The sequence below is a fragment of the Pagrus major genome, chromosome 6 (assembly GCF_040436345.1).
Source record: "Pagrus major chromosome 6, Pma_NU_1.0".
Classification (NCBI taxonomy): domain Eukaryota; kingdom Metazoa; phylum Chordata; class Actinopteri; order Spariformes; family Sparidae; genus Pagrus; species Pagrus major.
The window spans coordinates 16,971,666-16,990,103 of NC_133220.1; the positions used below are offsets into that span (position 1 = coordinate 16,971,666).

General features: G+C 37.1%; 2 protein-coding genes across 2 annotated transcripts; both read left to right on the forward strand.

The window, feature by feature from the left end:
• The first annotated feature begins 2,089 nt into the window (after positions 1–2,089).
• On the forward strand, positions 2,090–6,635 carry LOC140997681 (uncharacterized). Its single transcript, XM_073467658.1, has 5 exons — positions 2,090–2,174; positions 4,118–4,184; positions 4,283–4,527; positions 4,617–4,721; positions 5,878–6,635. The coding sequence occupies exons 1-5, from the start codon at positions 2,090–2,092 to the stop codon at positions 5,952–5,954; spliced, it is 579 nt and encodes a 192-aa protein (XP_073323759.1). The 3' UTR covers positions 5,955–6,635.
• Positions 6,636–12,109: 5,474 nt separating this feature from the next.
• On the forward strand, positions 12,110–17,009 carry tnfrsf18 (tumor necrosis factor receptor superfamily, member 18). Its single transcript, XM_073467660.1, has 6 exons — positions 12,110–12,237; positions 12,360–12,485; positions 12,647–12,784; positions 14,780–14,888; positions 14,972–15,042; positions 16,764–17,009. Exons 1-6 carry the CDS (start codon positions 12,111–12,113, stop codon positions 16,922–16,924), a joined length of 732 nt encoding a protein of 243 aa, XP_073323761.1. The 5' UTR covers position 12,110; the 3' UTR covers positions 16,925–17,009.
• Positions 17,010–18,438: the final 1,429 nt, after the last annotated feature.

The following is an 18,438-nucleotide window of genomic DNA, read 5'->3' on the forward strand; positions in this document are numbered from 1 at the left end:
ATAGCAGCGCCACTAAGCACTGGAGGAGAAGCTGGAAAATGTGATGCTCCCAGTCATGCACCTACACAGAGGCGACGCCGTAGGTACATTGTTGATTCAGTGTAGAAGCTTAAAGGGCACGTTATCACATTTAATCTACCATAGGAGCATCTAAAAAGGTACTTTTGCCGTGTGTTTTGGAACATTCAGGCACCGGAGGGCGGCAGATCATATATGAACTTTTGCTGCAGTGGAAGTTTGCCAAACTTTAAAAGCAACACAGGAAGAGAGCATGCAATGTTAAGACACTTCAAGAACAGTAGAAAGGTTCAGTGTGTGCCTTTTATACTGGAAAATATTGTTCATAATTATGTTTTCATTAGAGTATAATCACCAGAAACAAGAGACTCCAGAGTCCACCACATTGAAGCGCCATGTTTCAACAGTAGCCCAGAACGGACAAACCAGACACTGCCTCAAGAGAGTGTCTTTCGCATTTTTTGTGTTTTTTTGTGGCCACCATAGGGGAGGGTGAGGTGAGGGGTGCCGCTAAATCCTACACACTGGTCCTTTAAAGCTCTAGTTCCCCCCGACATGCTGTGAAACTTGTCTTGGAGTTTTTTTTTTTGCTTTTGAAGAATTGTCTCTGGGGATGCTTTCTTGTACACTGTTTTTGATGACCCTGAGAAAAAGTAGCCCGATTAAAATCTTCTGTGTTGTCAGCAAGAGACAAACAAAGACATCTCTACTGATAAATTTGTGTTGACGGCTCAGTCTGACTCATCACTGATCATAAACTGCAAATCCTGTAGATCACTTTTCACCTTTTCAGCTTGCTAAAATTATAAAATGTTAATATGTCACTTGAATATGAACATATTAATAATTTTGTGATGCTCTAATTAAAAATGTTTTAAGAACTTCAAGGAATGACAGTCAGCTTAAACTGGAGAGGGTTTTTGACGTTTTTTTAACATCCGTTTGCAAGAAGCAGAGCCTTTTGCATCTGTGTGGTTATATCTTGCAGTTAATCAGTATGTGGTTATTTCCATAGCTCTTTTAGTCCATATAAAGGTATAAGTCTTGTTCTGACTAGCAAAACAATATCAAGCGGCGCAAGTTTCCGATAGTCAAACCACAGAGTTCTCACCTATTTTCCAAGAAAAAAGCCCAGATAAAATGTTAATAAACATGCTAGAATAGCTAAAAAGTTGCATTTAATTCTAGATGACAACATCTTGTTTCCTAAAAACTTTTATAATGGAGTAGACTGAAGGACAGATGGAAAGTGACTTTTATCCGTTTTGATGTCTGTGGCTGTAATGATAGAGTGCACCTTCATATATAAAATACGGATGTGATTATTAATTCCCTATCAATCAAATGAACATTATATCATATGTACCATCATCAATATTTTAGTTAAAAGTTGAGTCAGAATTGTAAAGACAATTGTCTGTGAAGCAGGTGCCTGTGAGAAAGAAACATTTATACTTCTTCTTCGAGGCACAAAAGCAGTTAGGGGTTTCAGCGAAATACTGGCTTCAAGGCATGCCGTGGTATGAAAGTTGTACTGTGTACAATTTAATTCACATTTTTGTCTAATATTTTGGGAAACTATATTACAGTACTTTTTCAACCCCAAAACATCTAATCGTGATATTTTCTGAGATGGTTATTGTGAAAACAGTCTCAACCCTGTTCTTAACCTTGGACACAGTACATTGACAGAATAATAAAAAAAATGACTATGCTCCAAGATTGAAGGGTTTGTGTACAATAAGAAAAGATGTTCTGCTGATTAAAAAAAACCCCAAATCCTGAAACAAACGACAAAGAGACAGCATAATGTAGAGTGCGAACTTGCAAGCTGTAATTGATTATTATCCTTATTATTTTCCTTCTATCCATGCTTTTTAATCCTCATTACAAAGTATTGTACTGTTTGTAAGACATTACTATACATTTTTGGTTTTCAGAAAGGTAATGATATGTAAATACATGAATCATAACGTGGGTTTCCTCATATATAAAGGTGTTTCCCACTCAGCTTTGTCTGACACTCTGTGGTGTTTTGCATAAAGGAAACGTTCAGTGGCTTCTGTTCAATATGGTTCCGCTCAAACTGCTCGTAGTCACTTTGACTTTTTATGAACTTATTGTTAACTTGGATGCTCAGAAGCGTTGCCCGAAAGGTAAATAATGACTCACGTATTTTGATGTATTTTTGTCTTCTCATTCAGAATAATCGCATATTTAGAACATAACATACTTCCGTTTTGCCTGTATAACTTCCTCTTTTTCTCCATGTGCTTTAAGTGCTACTGGGATTTAAGTGTATTGTTTCTGTCGTCTCTGTGACATAAATCAAGGTCAAAGAGTCTTGGTCAAAAGTGGTAGGACTAGTTGTGTCCCCTGCGGCAGAAGAACCTACCAGCCTGAAGAGAATGAATCCCAAAGCTGCAAACCATGTACAAAGTGTGATAAACGTAAGTGTTGATTTTTTATTATGTCACCACAACACTAGAAATGTTATAAATCCATAGTTCATACAGGAAATTGTAACACAGGTAGTCACTGGTTGCATCCATAATGTGAATATTAAAAGTTCATCTATAATTTTCTGTAGTGTTCTTAAAGTGTACTGAAGTATGATACCTGATGTGGTTAAACTACATTTGAGTCAGAAAATGTTATGAATGCTGTTACAAGAACGATACTTTCCATCGTATCTGTTTGATTTGAAAGGGAACATATTTGTATCCTTATTATCTATTAACTCCCCAAGCTGTTTCCTTTTATTTCTATCTGTGGTCTAATTGCGGTCGAGTGAGCCATCAGTTACGAAAATTATGTCAACCCAGCCACGACTCAGATACTGATATCACTGCACAGGAAATGTGAGTGGTCAAAAGGGTCTTAAAGCAACCATTTCTCACATTCATGCCAAATAAAAACAACATTATAATACAAATCATGCATTAAATAGGTCTTGTTGAATATGTTACGTCACCCAACAAGTCCTGACTTAATGAAAACATGAGAAGTGCAGTGGATTTCTGCCTCATTATGACCATATGACATTTTGAGTAGCATCACTGTATATTACTTTACATGGAGAGTCACATTTATTTTTGAGTTTTGCTAGAATTTCCAATGTAGTCCAGTTCATGATGATCCAGTCTATAACCATGTGGAATTTGGAGTTATTTTATTGTCTAGTTTTTTGAGAAAAGGAATTACATCATAACAAATAAATATCTCATATTTGAATATTTTTTTTCTTATGATGGTTTGTTGAAATTTGCAAATGAATCCTGCTCTGCTTATTTGACCGTGTCTAGTTATTTTACTGTACAGTCTTTGAGGAGATTAAATGTTAACTCAAGACAAATGATTATCACAACATTCATAATTTTCCTCATATTCATATTCCTTACTTTGACTGTATTCCCAGAACCATTTTAAGAAGCCACCTCTCTAGTTTCAGACAGCGTTCTGGGAACCTTACTACCCGCTGAGGACAGCTTGTTTATTCAGTTATTGAAATACTGTACATCATGTAAATACGTTAACTTATTAAAATCGTAAATCTTTCTGAATTCAAAACTACATAGTACAACTTTATACTGTCTTAAAAACAAATCCTAAAGACGATTCTCTTGACGCGTGGTGTAACTTCATCAGTCAGTCAGTGACAGATACTTGCGTTTATAGCATTTTTTCCCCGGCCCACTGATAAACCCACGTTATTTTACACTCTCACATCATTTTTTTTAATGATTCTGAGCCCAAACTTTGATTAAAATGTGGTTCACTTTTTCTGTGCTGAAAAAAAAGGAAATCTATGAAATGAAGTGGCTGGTTCTCAAGTCTTAACCTGTCTTTAACAAAGATTTGTTTTTTTTTTTAGTGTCTGGGAGTGATGAATTACAGGAGTGTACGCCAGAGACAAACACAAAATGTCACTGCCGTGGGAAATTTGTTCCCCTGGACAAGTCTGATAATTCCACTTGCAAATGTGACATTGGATTTGAACTAAAATCTCAAGGTACAGAGATGAATCACACAACACTGCATGCGATATAGACTATTAAAGAAATGGTCTTTTTAATAAATCATTCTTTTTCCTTGTCAGAATGCTCAGAGTGTGAAGCTGGATATTTCAGCACGTCGATAGACTCAACCTGTCGAAAATGGAGGGAGTATGTCCACTGCATTATAGCATTTAAAGAAAAAAAGAAAAATGTCTTTTATAGTTACCTGCTATCTTTACATCCATATCTTGCATCCTTCATTTTAGATGTAAATCAGGAGTGCAAAAGAATGGAACCAAGATCTCAGACGTCATCTGTAAGGATGAGTCGAAGAGTGACACTTATGTCAGTGCAACCCCCACACCACACAACATCGTCCCTGCAGTAAAACGCTTCACATCCGACCGTCCACATGAGGGGGCCCAAACTCAGAAGATACACACTACGACCACCACATCTGCTCCAAGACACATGACACCTGTTCCTCCTCCAACCACAGGCAGCCAAATCGGTAAAACATCTGCTGCACTCTTTTTTTATGACATAACCTCAGATCAGAAACGTGTATTAAATAACCTGTCACTTGCTTGTCTTCTTCAGGTGTGATCCTCATAATTGGAATGGGTTTGGTCTTACTGCTTGTGCTGACCGCTGTGGCCTGCAAGCAGCATGCCATTCCCAAGGAGAGACAGCAACCAGAACAGAGTATGTGGCAAAGACATTCTGCACTTAAAGGAATAGTATGGCATTTTGGAAAAATATGTTTGAAAGGCTATGCTGATTCTTGTTAAAAGCTATATGATAAGAAGATTGATACCTCTCACATGTCTGTAAAGCTACAGCCAGCAGTTGGTTAGCTTAGCTTAGCACAAAGACTGGAAGCAGAGGGAAACAGTTAGCCTGTGTTGGTCTGAAGATCACAAAAATCCATCCACTGTATCAGCAACTCTAAAGGTCACTTAATCTGTTTCTTGGCCAGGCGCAATAACTTTCTTGTCTTGTCGTTGCTGTGACAACCAGCAGGGACTCCAGGAAGTTATTTGCTCCTGGCCAAGTGATGGTCCACTTCTTGTACATATTAAAGAAACAAGATCGAACACCTGAGCTTTAGATGTTCTGGTAGACACACTGTGTTTCTACAGACACAAGCTAGCTGTTTCCCTGTTTACTGTCTTTTTGCTAAGCTAAGCTAACCAGCTGCCAGTGGTGGAAGTAACTGATTACATCTTCTCAAATTACTTTAATTTACTTTTATGAATATTTTTTCAAGTCTGTAATTTTACCCATACTTAACTGTGCATTACACCATGTAATCTACTCAGTTACTTCCAAAGGGGCCAATGAAAACCCTGATATACAGACAAGAAAATACAAAGCAAAACTCTGCAGCAGGCGCAGGTTCCCTTTGATTGAATGCCTGCTACCGATAATGCATTAAACATCAGCGGTTAAACAGTAAATAATACTCTTATACTTTGTACTTTTACTTAAGTATTATTTTAATACCAGTAGTTTTACTTGTAATTGAGTACTATTTCAGTAACGTAACTCTTCCACCGCTGTCGGCTGCTGAATGAAGCTTTATATTTCATGCACAGACATGAAATCATTTTTTATCGTCTCGTTTAAAGAAAGCAAATACGCCTTTTTCCCATCGGTGTATTCTTTTGAACATGTCACAAGTGAAGGGTGTTTCTCTTGAATATGTGCCTGTGCTCCATCTCTTCAGGGATTGCCGTTTATGTGCTAATTATCTTTTAAATGGAACAAAAAAGGAAAATAATTTGAATGGAAATTGTGAATGTATGTAGTGTTGAAAGTCTGACATTTTCATTAATTATGCTCTAATGTTTGTTTTCAGAGAGTGAGTCATTGTGTCGGAAGCCAGTTGAGGAGAGCGGCGATAGCAATGAGGCCCTTTTCAAGCAGAATCCCTGAGGTGAAACGTTCAAATCTGTCAACTTGTGCTGTGAATTTTAAGATCACGTAATCATCATATGAATAACTTCAGACGGATCGAAAATATACCAGAAAAACTATTTACTCTGTATTATAGCAGAAGTATTCACAATCTATACAGTCAATATTTGACCTTTGTTTGTTCTGTTGTAATAGAATACTGGGTGAATTATATGGAAGATTTGTATGTATCATACCTCACATTTAGGTGTTTAACTGTAGATCAATGACTTCTTTAGTTAGATAATTTTATCAATAATTCACTATCCGTGTAACCTCAATATTTATTATAATTTTGGAAATACAGGTTTTTGCATAACCACCTCAGAGATGATGCCACTAAATGCCTGACGGTATTTCAAACAATCCTTGTTACTCTTGCTAAAATGCACATATATACATATTTTCTGCTGCTTTTTTAAAGCCATATGGTGTTATATAATGTGATTAAAGTGACTATTTTCTGAGAAATACAGTATATAGTATGAACAATATTGTAGTAAAGGAAGTAACAATCAGTACCTTTCATTCAAACTCTGATGAACTGCTGGAGAGCCTTTGAAAAACATTTTTCTTTCCTCATGCCGTCTTTCTGTCTCTATTTTTATCATGTTTTGTTTACTTCACTTTGTTCCACTGGTAGCAGGTCTGCTGGGCTGAGAGCAGCACAAAAAAACATGCTTTCAGTTGTGTGTGGGGTTGGGGAAGGTCCCCTTGTGGATTTAAATGTGTCTCTTTTTTCCCACTGAGTGATACTTCCTCTCATGTTTTTCAGAGCCGTTGGAAAGATTGATGTTGTAAATGTGAGGGCTTTCATGTTGTTTGTACCTTGCTGCCGACTTTCCCCAGATCAGTACAGTCAGAGGAGTTATGAAAGCATGCCTCATTATTTTTATCCGTTTATGTTTTGCTAAGAAATCAGATACACAAGCCTTTAAATCACAGGTCACTTGATGTGTGTACCTGTCTGGCTCTGTCTGACTAGTACGGTTGACTCAGTAGCTAAGTTGCATTGTGGGTAATTTAGGCACCAGGGTTTGAAAAGGATGGGTTAGGGTTAGGGTTATGTGTGGAATAAAAAAAGTGGAGGTGATATCTCTGGTTCTGCTGTTTTCTGTCTTAATCATTTGTTTTTAAACTTTTCATAATGAGTCCAACAGTGGACTGCTTTTCAAAACCTGGCTCCTACATTACCCACAATGCAATCCAGCCACAGAGTGATATCACTGGCGGTAATTTATCAGATTACATGCAGGTGGAGCTACAAAATGCTTTATACTACTTTTTCACATATATAGTAGTTCTCACCAAGACCTGTAAACACACTTTAATGTGTAAAATTAGTGGAGTTACCCTTTAAGTAAAACAATATAAGAATACTCAAGTTAAAGGTAAAAGTCCTGCATTTAAAAGCCTTGAGTAAGAATACCCTTTGTCTCCTCCAAAGGGTCTCAAATCTGAAGGGTTGTGAGATGATTATGGGGTAGGAAATTAAAAAATTGTTCTCAGTTTGTTTTTTTCTGTTTTTGTGTGTGAAATATTTGCTCATCTGAACCATTCTTTAAATGAAATCTGAGAAGTTAAGAGGGGAAATGTCTCTGTCGGAACTGCTAACAAACTCACAGATATCTGAAATGTAGCCCGGACGAGACACTGATGAGTTCACAAAGACAAAAAGGTTGGAAACAACTGGTTTAATGAAAATGTATTGTATTTTATAAGTTTAAGAAGTATAAAGTACTTCTATCGTACTCAAATTAAGTGCAAATTCCTCAAAAATGTGCCAATGTACAGAATTTGAGTAAATGTACTTAATTACTTTTCACAACTGTTTAACAACAAACAAAATTATTTTGTCAACTATTTTGTCTCTGATATTTGTTCTCTGTTTTCAAAGTGCATGTGATCTGACCCTGAAAATGTGTGAATAAAGATTTTCTTAATAAACTTTTTGTGCAAGTAAACTACCTGGGTAGGAGCGTGTGTTACTGAGTACGCACATACAGTGGAAACAGTCCCTGCAGATACTTTCAGTAAATGCCAGTGATCCAGGAAGTAGGTGTGTGGTTTAAAAGAAATACACAACACGTGAACAGTAAATATCCTTCTTGTGAACTTACAGCAACTTTACCCATCGATTAACAAGAATAAATGCTAACAACTGATAAAACATCATTTCAGGCAGTTTATCAGATTTCATGCAGCTCCCTCTGGAAGCAGAATAAAGCTTTTTATAGCTGTTTCTAACATATGCAGTAGCACTTGTCAAGACAGACTGTGATGCATTAAATCAGAGGAATTCCCCTTCAGGACAATAAAACATGAGGTAGAATACTGTTTGATGGTACTGTATTTTCCATAGCTCTGTGTTTGTCAGATTTCAAAGTCGAAAAAAGATCTTAAGAGTTGAGCAAAGCCTTCTGTACTTCTGTATTCGGTGCTCTCAAATGTCATAGCTTAACCTTTAGTAAGCTTATTATCATGTTGAAGGATCTGCTACAACAGGAGACAGAGCATGTCTTACACCTCACCACAACGCCCACAGAGTGGGGTGGCTCTTGTGCAGTGCATTTCTAAAGAGTAATCTAGTTTTCTGCAGTATACATACCGCCCTTTGTGGCTATACTCAGTGACGATTAACAGGGAGCACTGCGCAGAACTATGTGTAAGTACGTCTGTGGATACGTCACATCCTGAGGGAGGTTTCAGACATGCGACCATGTGGTTATGTGTGAGTCACAGACACACAAGTAAATGTCTTTGGTAGACTTGGTGGTACCACCACATGTGATGAGGTTTTGAAGGATTTAATTCAGCTGGTGGAGGTCACCAAAAATGTTTGTGTTATTGTGGCTGTGATCTAAGGTGGCAACTCACAAACTTCATTAAAATGCTTTCCAGAAGTCCTGTTTCTCAATGAACTCCAAGCAGAGACATCTGAGGGTAAAGGGAACAGATGCTCTTATATGTAATCCCTCTGTTTTTTTTTTGTTGTTGTTTTTGTTTTATTTTGTAAAATTCCTCATGTGGCTGCAGGGGGAGCTACATGAAATCTGATAAACTGCCTCAAGTGATACTATTATCAGCAGTTGGCATTTATTCTTGTTATTCAGTGAATAAAGTTGCTGTAACTTCACAAGGAAGATATTTTGGTTGTCTATTAATTTTGTGCTGATTGCTTTGTGGACGTTTGTGATTATATTCATCAACTTAATTTGTAATCCATCAGTTTTTAATCCAAACCCCATACAATTGTGTTTAAACGATCTACAAGGAACTTTTAACTGGTTATGAAACGGTCTCAGTTTAATATTGATGCCTCTATATGACCTATTAAAGAAACAAGACCACCGGCAAGAAGATTGGCTATTTCTGTATAACTATTATAGTTATTCTTAAAGGATAAATTCACCCAAAAAATAAAATGTAATCATTATCGACTCACCCCTGCATGGATGGAAAGTCTGGGTGAAGTTTTGTAGTCCGGAGCTGGAGCTTCACACCAGAACAGTGTTGCAGCATTCTCGTAACAACTTATATGGGCACTTGTTTTCAAATGTAAAAAAACAACCAAAATATAAAATAAAATGGTGACGAAATGGTGCTTGTCTGGCGTAATCCAAGTCTCTAGATGCCCTGAGATCTGAAAGATCTGAAAGATTTTGGCTTAAAAGGGTGTAAATAGCATCTTTTCAAATAAATTTGAGTTCCCTCACATACTCAAATTACACTGGACAATCTGTGCGGAGCCATTTTGTGTTTTTTGGGGGGTTGATTTTTATGTTTAAAAAACAGGTCCCCATGTACTTCAGTTGTATAGGAGAATGCTGCAAAGCTGTTTTGCTCTAAAGCTCCAGAAATGTTTTGTGGACCATGAAACCTCATCCGACTTTCCATCGCCATGATAGTAGCGAGTAGATAATGAGTGAGTTTTTATTCTTGGATGATCCTTTAATGTCCGTTTACATTTATAGGACCACAAGCCATGCGTCAGTATTGATCTCTTAGTCAGGCAAGCTTTCAGAATGAGTCATGTGTGGAATCATATCAGAATTGGTGGGCTTGATTCAGCTTGTTTCCCTGGTACCCACAACACCTTTATAAGGCTCAACAACAACAACAACAACAACAGTAGAGGTGCAACCAATTATATTTTATTATAGATTTGTCTGTTGATTATTTTTTGATGAATTAATTAATAGTGTGGCCTCTAAAATGTCATAACAACTAAAATAAACTGAATTTACAATTATATTAAACAGAGGAAAAACCACCAAAGTCAGAACCAGTCGGCATTTTTGCTTGATAATAATATTATTTACGAATCAGTTCAGCTCTACTCAAGAGTGTTTTGCTTTTCTCAGGAAACCCCCCCAGCTGTTAACACCTGCAAAATATGAGCTGCTGTCTGTGCAAAATCTGAAAAAGCCCCAGTGCAAGCTTGACCATATTTCATACCTTTTAGATGGATTTACTGTACATAACACTGAGCCTTCAGTTAGCCCAGGGTAACAAACAAAAATGTCAAACCTGTCCAGGGTTGACATTTTGAAATACTAACGGCATTTGACTCGCTTTGATTTGACTCAACCAGGAATACTCCATCTACTAGTATAACGCTTAATCACACTGCTGATTCTGACCCTGTGGGTTTTGGTGTTGCAGCTGAAAAGTTGGGGAAAACTCCATGTAGCAGGGTTCAGTAGGCTAACATAAAGGTAGCATTAACTGCAGGAAGATGTTTTATAGGTGATATTATAGGTATTGCTCTGATGGTGTTCTCACGCTGCAGGCTATGGGTTTTCCAGGCACCCAACTGAGTCATACTCAGAGTATTTAATGGCTTCAGTTTATTGGCTTCTTAATGTCACTCTCACGTTGTGACTTACATTTGCATTCATTTATAGTGTCGAATGATGCAGCAGATTTAGTGCTGTCACGATATCAGATTTTCACCGCACGAAACAAATTCATACAATGCAGCTGATTTTTTTTGTCGAGATCCGTGCATTATTCCCTGAGAAATTAATCAAATGTCGAAAAACTGCCTTTTCTCACAATATTAAAGAAAGTGAGGAAAAAAAGGATGGATCCTTCATTTTATCTACACCAAAAGCTGATGGGATCTATTCTGGGCTGCGACCCATCCTCCGTCCAACTGTTGTGGAAGTCAGTGACACGGATGAGAACATAACCTCTTTGGCTGAGGTAGTAAGGACTCTGAATAACTTCCGATAACTTCCACTTCATCAATTTAAATTTTCTTCAGAAGTAAAACTAGATAGAAGTGGAAGCTTATCTCCAGGTTCACAGAGCAGAGTTTCAGTCTCACAGTACGACAATGTTGAGTCTTTACTCTTGTTGGCTACCTTGGAAAGAAGCCTTACTGACCATATATGTGACCAGAGATGCAGAGATGAGTGGACCATATAAGTGACCAAACCTAAAACCCGAAGCTTTTTCTTGCTTCCAAAGCAAAAAAAACAAACAAGAAGCAAATACCTGCATCTTAATCATGTGTTTGATCATATAAACAGCTACTTATCGTGGTTATAAGATGTGTTTCGGTGGTTAAACTTTAACTGCTTATTTGCAAGTTTCTGCAGAAGTGTTTAAAGCTAAACCTATAATGAGACTCGAAACAACACCTCAATGCCAACACGTGTCATGATTTATAGGAAAACCTCTTGAAAAAAAATCCATAGTGGAAACATGCTGATATCTCTGTTATGTCTTTATAAATCTATTCCACCTGTACACATCACCTATGCTATCGGCTTATATGCATGATGACCAGGCTGTCCTCCTAAAGCCAGGCTAAATGTCTCCACTTTGGTTATATTAGAAAATAAATTACAATTAAATAAAACCACAAGGGATGTGTAGTAAATTCAAATGGGTAAAAAATAGAAAGAAAGGAACAAAAAACTTAAATAAACTAGCTACTTTTCTCATCGAGCCTTTACTGCCTTTTAAGCGATCAACTGTTTTAGTATAAGTGGTCTTTCACTTCCTGAACAATTGTAAATGCCTCTCACAATGTTGCTCCCCAAGCTAACCACATTCACATCTGACACTGACGTCAGCAGACAGAGAGAATAAAACCCTGAAGGCACGAGATGAGCGCTGGTCATAATGATTGCCTCGAGCTTCTCCCTGGCTGTCATATGGGTACTGAATATTGGGACTATACAGCATGTTGCAGGCTGTGATGAACAACAGATGGAGGTAGAAGGACGATGCTGCAACATGTGCCCTCCAGGTAAAAGACATAATTGATCCTTAAAATGATAGACAAAATATGTCAAATTGTTTCATCTAATCATTACTTCGTCTTTATCCTATAAGCTCAGAAAGTGATTTTATTTGTTTCTGGCTTCGAAGGTGAATTTTTGAAGGAGCTCTGCACAGAGCAACATCAAACTGTCTGTAGCCCCTGTGAAATGGGCTCCTACTCGAGCGAGTATAACATGTTTGGCAAGTGTGAGGAATGCTCGTCATGCCAACAAGGTAAGACTTAAAATAATGATGAGAGGTTTTGAGTTAGAAGAGATGGCAGCCCCTGCTTTCTGCCAGGGATGTTGACAGTGCATATTTACACAGTTGATAAAAAGATAAAAACACTGTAATCAGCTGGAAATCCTGTGGTTTAAATTCTTGTCTGTCTACAGAATATGCTGAGAAATGTACACCGACCGCAAATGTTAGATGTCGGTGCAGCTCGGGTTTCCTGTGCTCCAACAATGTCTGCTCAAGCTGTGAGGAAAACAAATGTGTCACAGGGGAGAGACGGAACAGGACGGTGATAGGTGAGAGTGGACATTTTTTTGTAAGGAAGCATGCATCTGGTTTGATTCAATCAACTACTGTTTTCTTTATATGTGGGTGTCATGCCATTTGTCATGGACAAAATACAAAATAAATCTGGGTTGTCATACTAGAAACGTGGGTTGGATTAATGCCACCAACCCACTTTTTCCTTTAAATCAAGACCACATTATTTATGATTGATTCAAATAAAAGAAAAAAGATGTTTAACAACATGTTGTTGTCTAAATATCTAGGTAACACACACACAATTTAAGAAGTTTTCTCAAATTGTTGTCAAATACTTCATTCAAACATTAAAGGTCGTATTTGTAAGAAAGTTGAACTCGTTGAATACCGACACTTTAGGATTGTAGGTCATCATCCCAGAGCATCAATATTGGATGAGTTTGGAAACACAAAAATCAACTTTCTTACAAATAGGACATTTAACACATAACTGGAAAGGAATGACCCTTCAAAATAAGTAGAAAAAGTACTTTGCACACCTATTTCTTGAACCAGGACCACAGGAGAAGGACGAATAGACCAAAAGTTGCAAGCAAACTCATGCACAATGTCTAACTTTTCCATTTATTTGCAACATTTTGGCACTAGACAAAAAATTTGTCTGCAACTTTAAAAAAAGTAAAAAAAACAAACATTGAACACTCGGTGTTATAGCTGTAATAAAACGAAAAAAAAATGCCAATGGAACAAGTGCAAAAAAAATCACTGGAGATGAGAGACAAATACACTCAGACACTTTTGAGTTTTTTGCAGTTGTGGTCCTTTACGACCACTAGAACTCAAAGTGAGTAAAGTAAAGAATATAGCAGCTCATAATTGTCAAAGGTTTTTCAAAGTGTATTTGAAGTGTTAGGAAATCCAAGGAGTGCTGACTGACATGTGTTTTTTATTCTGTGACCTGACTTTAAACCTGATGCTGATTTTTTGGCGCATTTGATAAGAGGAACACAAAACACACTAAATATCACAAGACTGTTAGACATGAGCCGTGGTTGAGAGCACACTGTGGTTTGACTTGAGCGTGACTAATGCTCTACAGCCATACTGTAGCTGCTCTATGAGGCTATACTTAGCCACAGCTGTGCTTGTGAGTTAAATGTTAATGTCAGCATGCTAACATGTTCACAAAAACAAAGCGCTGAAGCTTAGAAGGTACAATGTTTACCATGTTCACCAAATTAGCAGAGGCGGACTCAGGATGTTCAAAGGGCGGGGCGAAAAAATAAAAAGGGCACCACATGTATACAGGGTGCACCAGTACACAGGAAGTAGTGATATATCTATAGTGAAGATAGGGCACTTCACCACATTATCTCCACTGGAAGGACACCTTAAAGGCCACTTTATTACGTTTTCTCTATTGGAAAGGCACCCTTTAGGGCACTTATTACATTTTGTCCACTGGAAGGGCACTCTAGAGGGACTTTATCATGTTATATCTCCCATAGGGGCTTTCAAGAGGGAAATTTTTTGGCATTTCTATTGCCCCCCTACACCTGCACCCCCCGAGTCCACCAGTGCATCTTAGCTTAACATATTAGCATACCAACATTTGCTAATTAACACTAAACATAAAGTACAGCTAAAGCTGATGATATTTGGTCTCAAACCAAAGAAAATTGACATTTAGAGACATAAGGTGATCACCAAAAAGATTGCAGTTCATCCTGAGCAGGATTTAAATGTATGTACTGACTTTCATGGAAATCCATCCGTTAGTGTAATTGTTGAGACACTTGGGCTTCTCAAAACCGCAAATGTGAAACATTTGGATTCGTCATCCGAGGACCATGAATTTCTGTGCAAAATATCGTCTAAATCCATTCTGTAGATTTTGATATATTTGACAGGATCCTTCGTGATCATGAATGTCTGTACAAAACTTCATGGCAATCCAACCAACTTGTTGAGGCGCAGAATTTCAATCTGAACCAAATCTGGAAAAATATTTTGTTCTTTCTTTGCAGACAAATCTGCGTCTGAAGGGTTGGAAGAGTATTCATATCACTGTGAGCCCATCTGCTCCGATAACGCATATTATGAGGTGAAAGACAATGTCTGCAAGCCACGAACACAGTAAGATCCCAAGACTTCAGCTACAATAATATTTCCCCATAAAACACCAAATAACTGTAACTTACACAGTCTCTGGTCAACAGGTGCGCTATAATTGGACTTGCTGAGCTGTTTCCGGGGAATAAAACCCACAACTCAGTTTGTGATGGAGGTGGTAAGTAAACATATTACTTATCGATGTACTGTACACCATGACAAATCTGAATTTGACTGTAATTTGATGTTTCACCAGAGAGACCCATAAATGACGGAGACATCATTCATGTGATCTTTGGCATCGGCTTTGTTTTGGTTTCTCTCACCCTCCTCGTGCTTCTGTCCTATGCCTGTATAAAGAAACTAATGAAGCACAAACCAAGTAAGTGGGCCGCAATGGAAATACGTGGTAAACGTATCAGCACATGTTGATTTCACTGATTAAAATACGGACATGATTTCAAGAAATCAGTTAGTCATCAAGCGGTAACAGTAATTGAGTAATGTGCGGCTTAAATAAAATGTCAGGGCTTGTACTCATAATGATCAATTTGTCATATTTTTCCACACAATAGTACAACGATTTTAAAAACTAGCAGATTTGTAAGTAGAGACTAACTGTTTTTCACTTGTAGAGATCTTTTTAAAGTATTCAACCCCTTGGAAGTTTTCATATTTTATTGTTAAAAAATCAAGGAGGTTTAAAGGGTAACTCCACAAAGTTTACACATTACATTGTCTTTGCAGGTCTTGAGGAGTACTAATGCATATGTGAAAAAAGTAGTATAAAGTCTTAAGTGGTTCCAGAGGAAAGTAATCTGATAAACTGCCTCCAGTAATGTCACTCAGTGGCTGCATTGTGGGTAATGTAGGCACCATTAGACACACTTCAATGTGGCAAACTCATCTCCATTCTGTTCTGCAAAACTGCTTAAGCTCTGTCAGAATGCATCGTGGTCATGTAAAGCTACAAATTCTGAGTTGGATTGAGCTCTGGACAGCTGTTTTCTTTTCCTGTTGATCAGTGTAAAAAAAAAAAAGTGAGTTTGCAGTAGCTGTCACCAGGTTAGCGCTGACATCTACACGTTCATGCATCCAAATGCACACAATCTCACAAATATGGCAAAATGGAGTATGTGTATCTTTCTAAAAAGTCCGACCATGTTGTGTTACTCTGAACTATGTGGCTAATTGTTAAAGGTCACTCCCACTGCCTCAACCCCTTTTGTGTCTTTTTGGACCAACTGACTGACAGCGAACTATAGAGCTGCTGGTCAAGACAATAAAGTAAAAACTTCTAAGAGGAGAGGAATACTTTCTATGGCATTATATTTTTCACAATGTGCCCATGCATTGCTGAGAATTGCTGTTCCGTCTGGTGCAAGAAGAGATAATATTGCTTGATCAGATAAATATGTTTCCTGCTGATAGTGGAATGATGAGTGGAAAAAGAGAAATGGGTAGAAAACAAGATGGTTACTATGGCTCAGTCTACTTAAGCACTTTAAAAAAAGCAACTAATCAGCTTTTTACTTATATCTATATTATTTTTTTCATGCAATATATAGCAGTTTTGTTTTTACAACAAACATGTAAGAAAATAACTTTTCATTTGTCTCAAATTGTTTTAGATAAGTTGAAATAACAACCAGCACTGAGTGCCTGCAGTAAAACATTAGACATTAAGTACACATTCACACATCACATACACATTTGTAAATAAACAGCATCAGAAACTGAGGGACATCAGTGGAGATCAATAACTTAAAATTCATGAAATCCCAGTCTAGTTGAAATTGAAAGAAAAATGAGAATGAAGTGCAAGAATCTGAATGTAGGTGATGTGAATATGAATATGAAGAATATGACATGAAAATACTTTGTCTGTACTACTCTCTGCTTCAGACAATCACCCCATTAACGTCGTAGCGGTTTCTGCCAATACCAGTGAGTATCATCTGTCAAAGGAGGAGAGTGGGTGTCAGCTCATCATCCAGGACGAATCCAAGCACAGCGACAGTTTGGGTCACCTGCATCTGGAAAATGTCAGCGCGCTTTGATAACAAGTCTAAGACGACACAAACAGTCTGTTCAGCCACAAGCTATATTATTGATGTAATGGGACGAATAGTCTCAGTATCAGAACACATGTGAATATAGAGATGTCTGTTGAGGTTAAGGATACGTGTTTGTGAATGAAAAGTACCTGGTTCCAGATGTCCAGGTTTGAATGTGTGAGTGTGAAAATGAGTTGAAATATTCAATAGTTAGTTATTTCTGACTGTAAAGATTATTTTGTAAATCTTCTGACAAATAAATATCTATTTTTTAATTTTCCAAAGATTCAAATCTCTTTTTTTTTGGTCATCTGATAATGATGATTAGGGGCAGCTGTCGGTGGTGGATTGGTGGTTCAGTCCGTCCGCCCGCCACACACATCCTCCTGATGTGAGTTCTGCTGCCATCTAAAAAAATAAATCCTCCATGTATTTATTGAAATATTTCACTGCAGGAGTTTGAAAAATTAACAAAAAACTGTGCTTTTTAACCGAGAAATTGATACAAACTCAAAGAAAGTAAAAAAAAACTTCCCCCTCCTCTTTTCACTCGCTGATTATAAAACCTGAACTAATCCTGTCCTGTCATGACCATGAGAAAGAATCTGCTCAGCTGATCTTTAAATTGATTTCTATGAAAACAACTGTAACATCAAAAGAACATGTTACAGCCTCTTTTCTTTACCTCTGATTGGATATCTTTTTATTATTACATTAAAGCTGCAGTAAGCGTTGCTGTCATTTTAGCTAAAATCCTGTTCGTTTTGCAGTGAGCAATCCTCTCCCTCCTCTTTACGTCACCACATGAATGCGCAGCGGTAATGGCCAGACGTAGCAGCAAACAGGATGATCCCGCTCTCAGCCTGTTCAGTGAGCAGACAGGACTGCCTCTATATAGAGTTCTCTGTCCTGATTGGATAAAGTGGGCTGGGATATTTCTAAACACATTTCTTAAAAAGTGAATCTAAATATTGCAAAATACATGCATTCAAATAATGTTTTATAGTAGTCAATGTTTTGATAATCTGAGCTTCATTTTTTATTCATAAGGCTAAATGTATTAAAACCCCACCCATCTCCACACGCTATTATAATGGAATCCCACTTTATAGGTCCCTGAAACATGCCAAAGATCTCTATGTATTATTAGAAAATTATCTATTTTTATTACATTTTTTATATTCTTATGTTCTTTTTTGTAATGATAATTTTGTTTTAGCCTTTTACCCTGTTTTTACCATATTTTATTGTCTCTAAGTGTCTGTTCACTCTAAATTTTTTTTTACTGATATTAGTTGTTACCTTACAGTTTGTAAATTTGATCTTTGTAAATAAAATAAAATAAAATAATAAAATAAAATAAAATAAAATAAAATAAAATAAAATAAAAATAAAAATAAAATAAAAAAATAAAAAAATAAAAAAATAAAATAAAATAAAAATAAATAAGAATAAAAATACAAATACAAATAAACATTAAAAAATAAAAATAAAATACAAACAAAAGGTGTTGTATG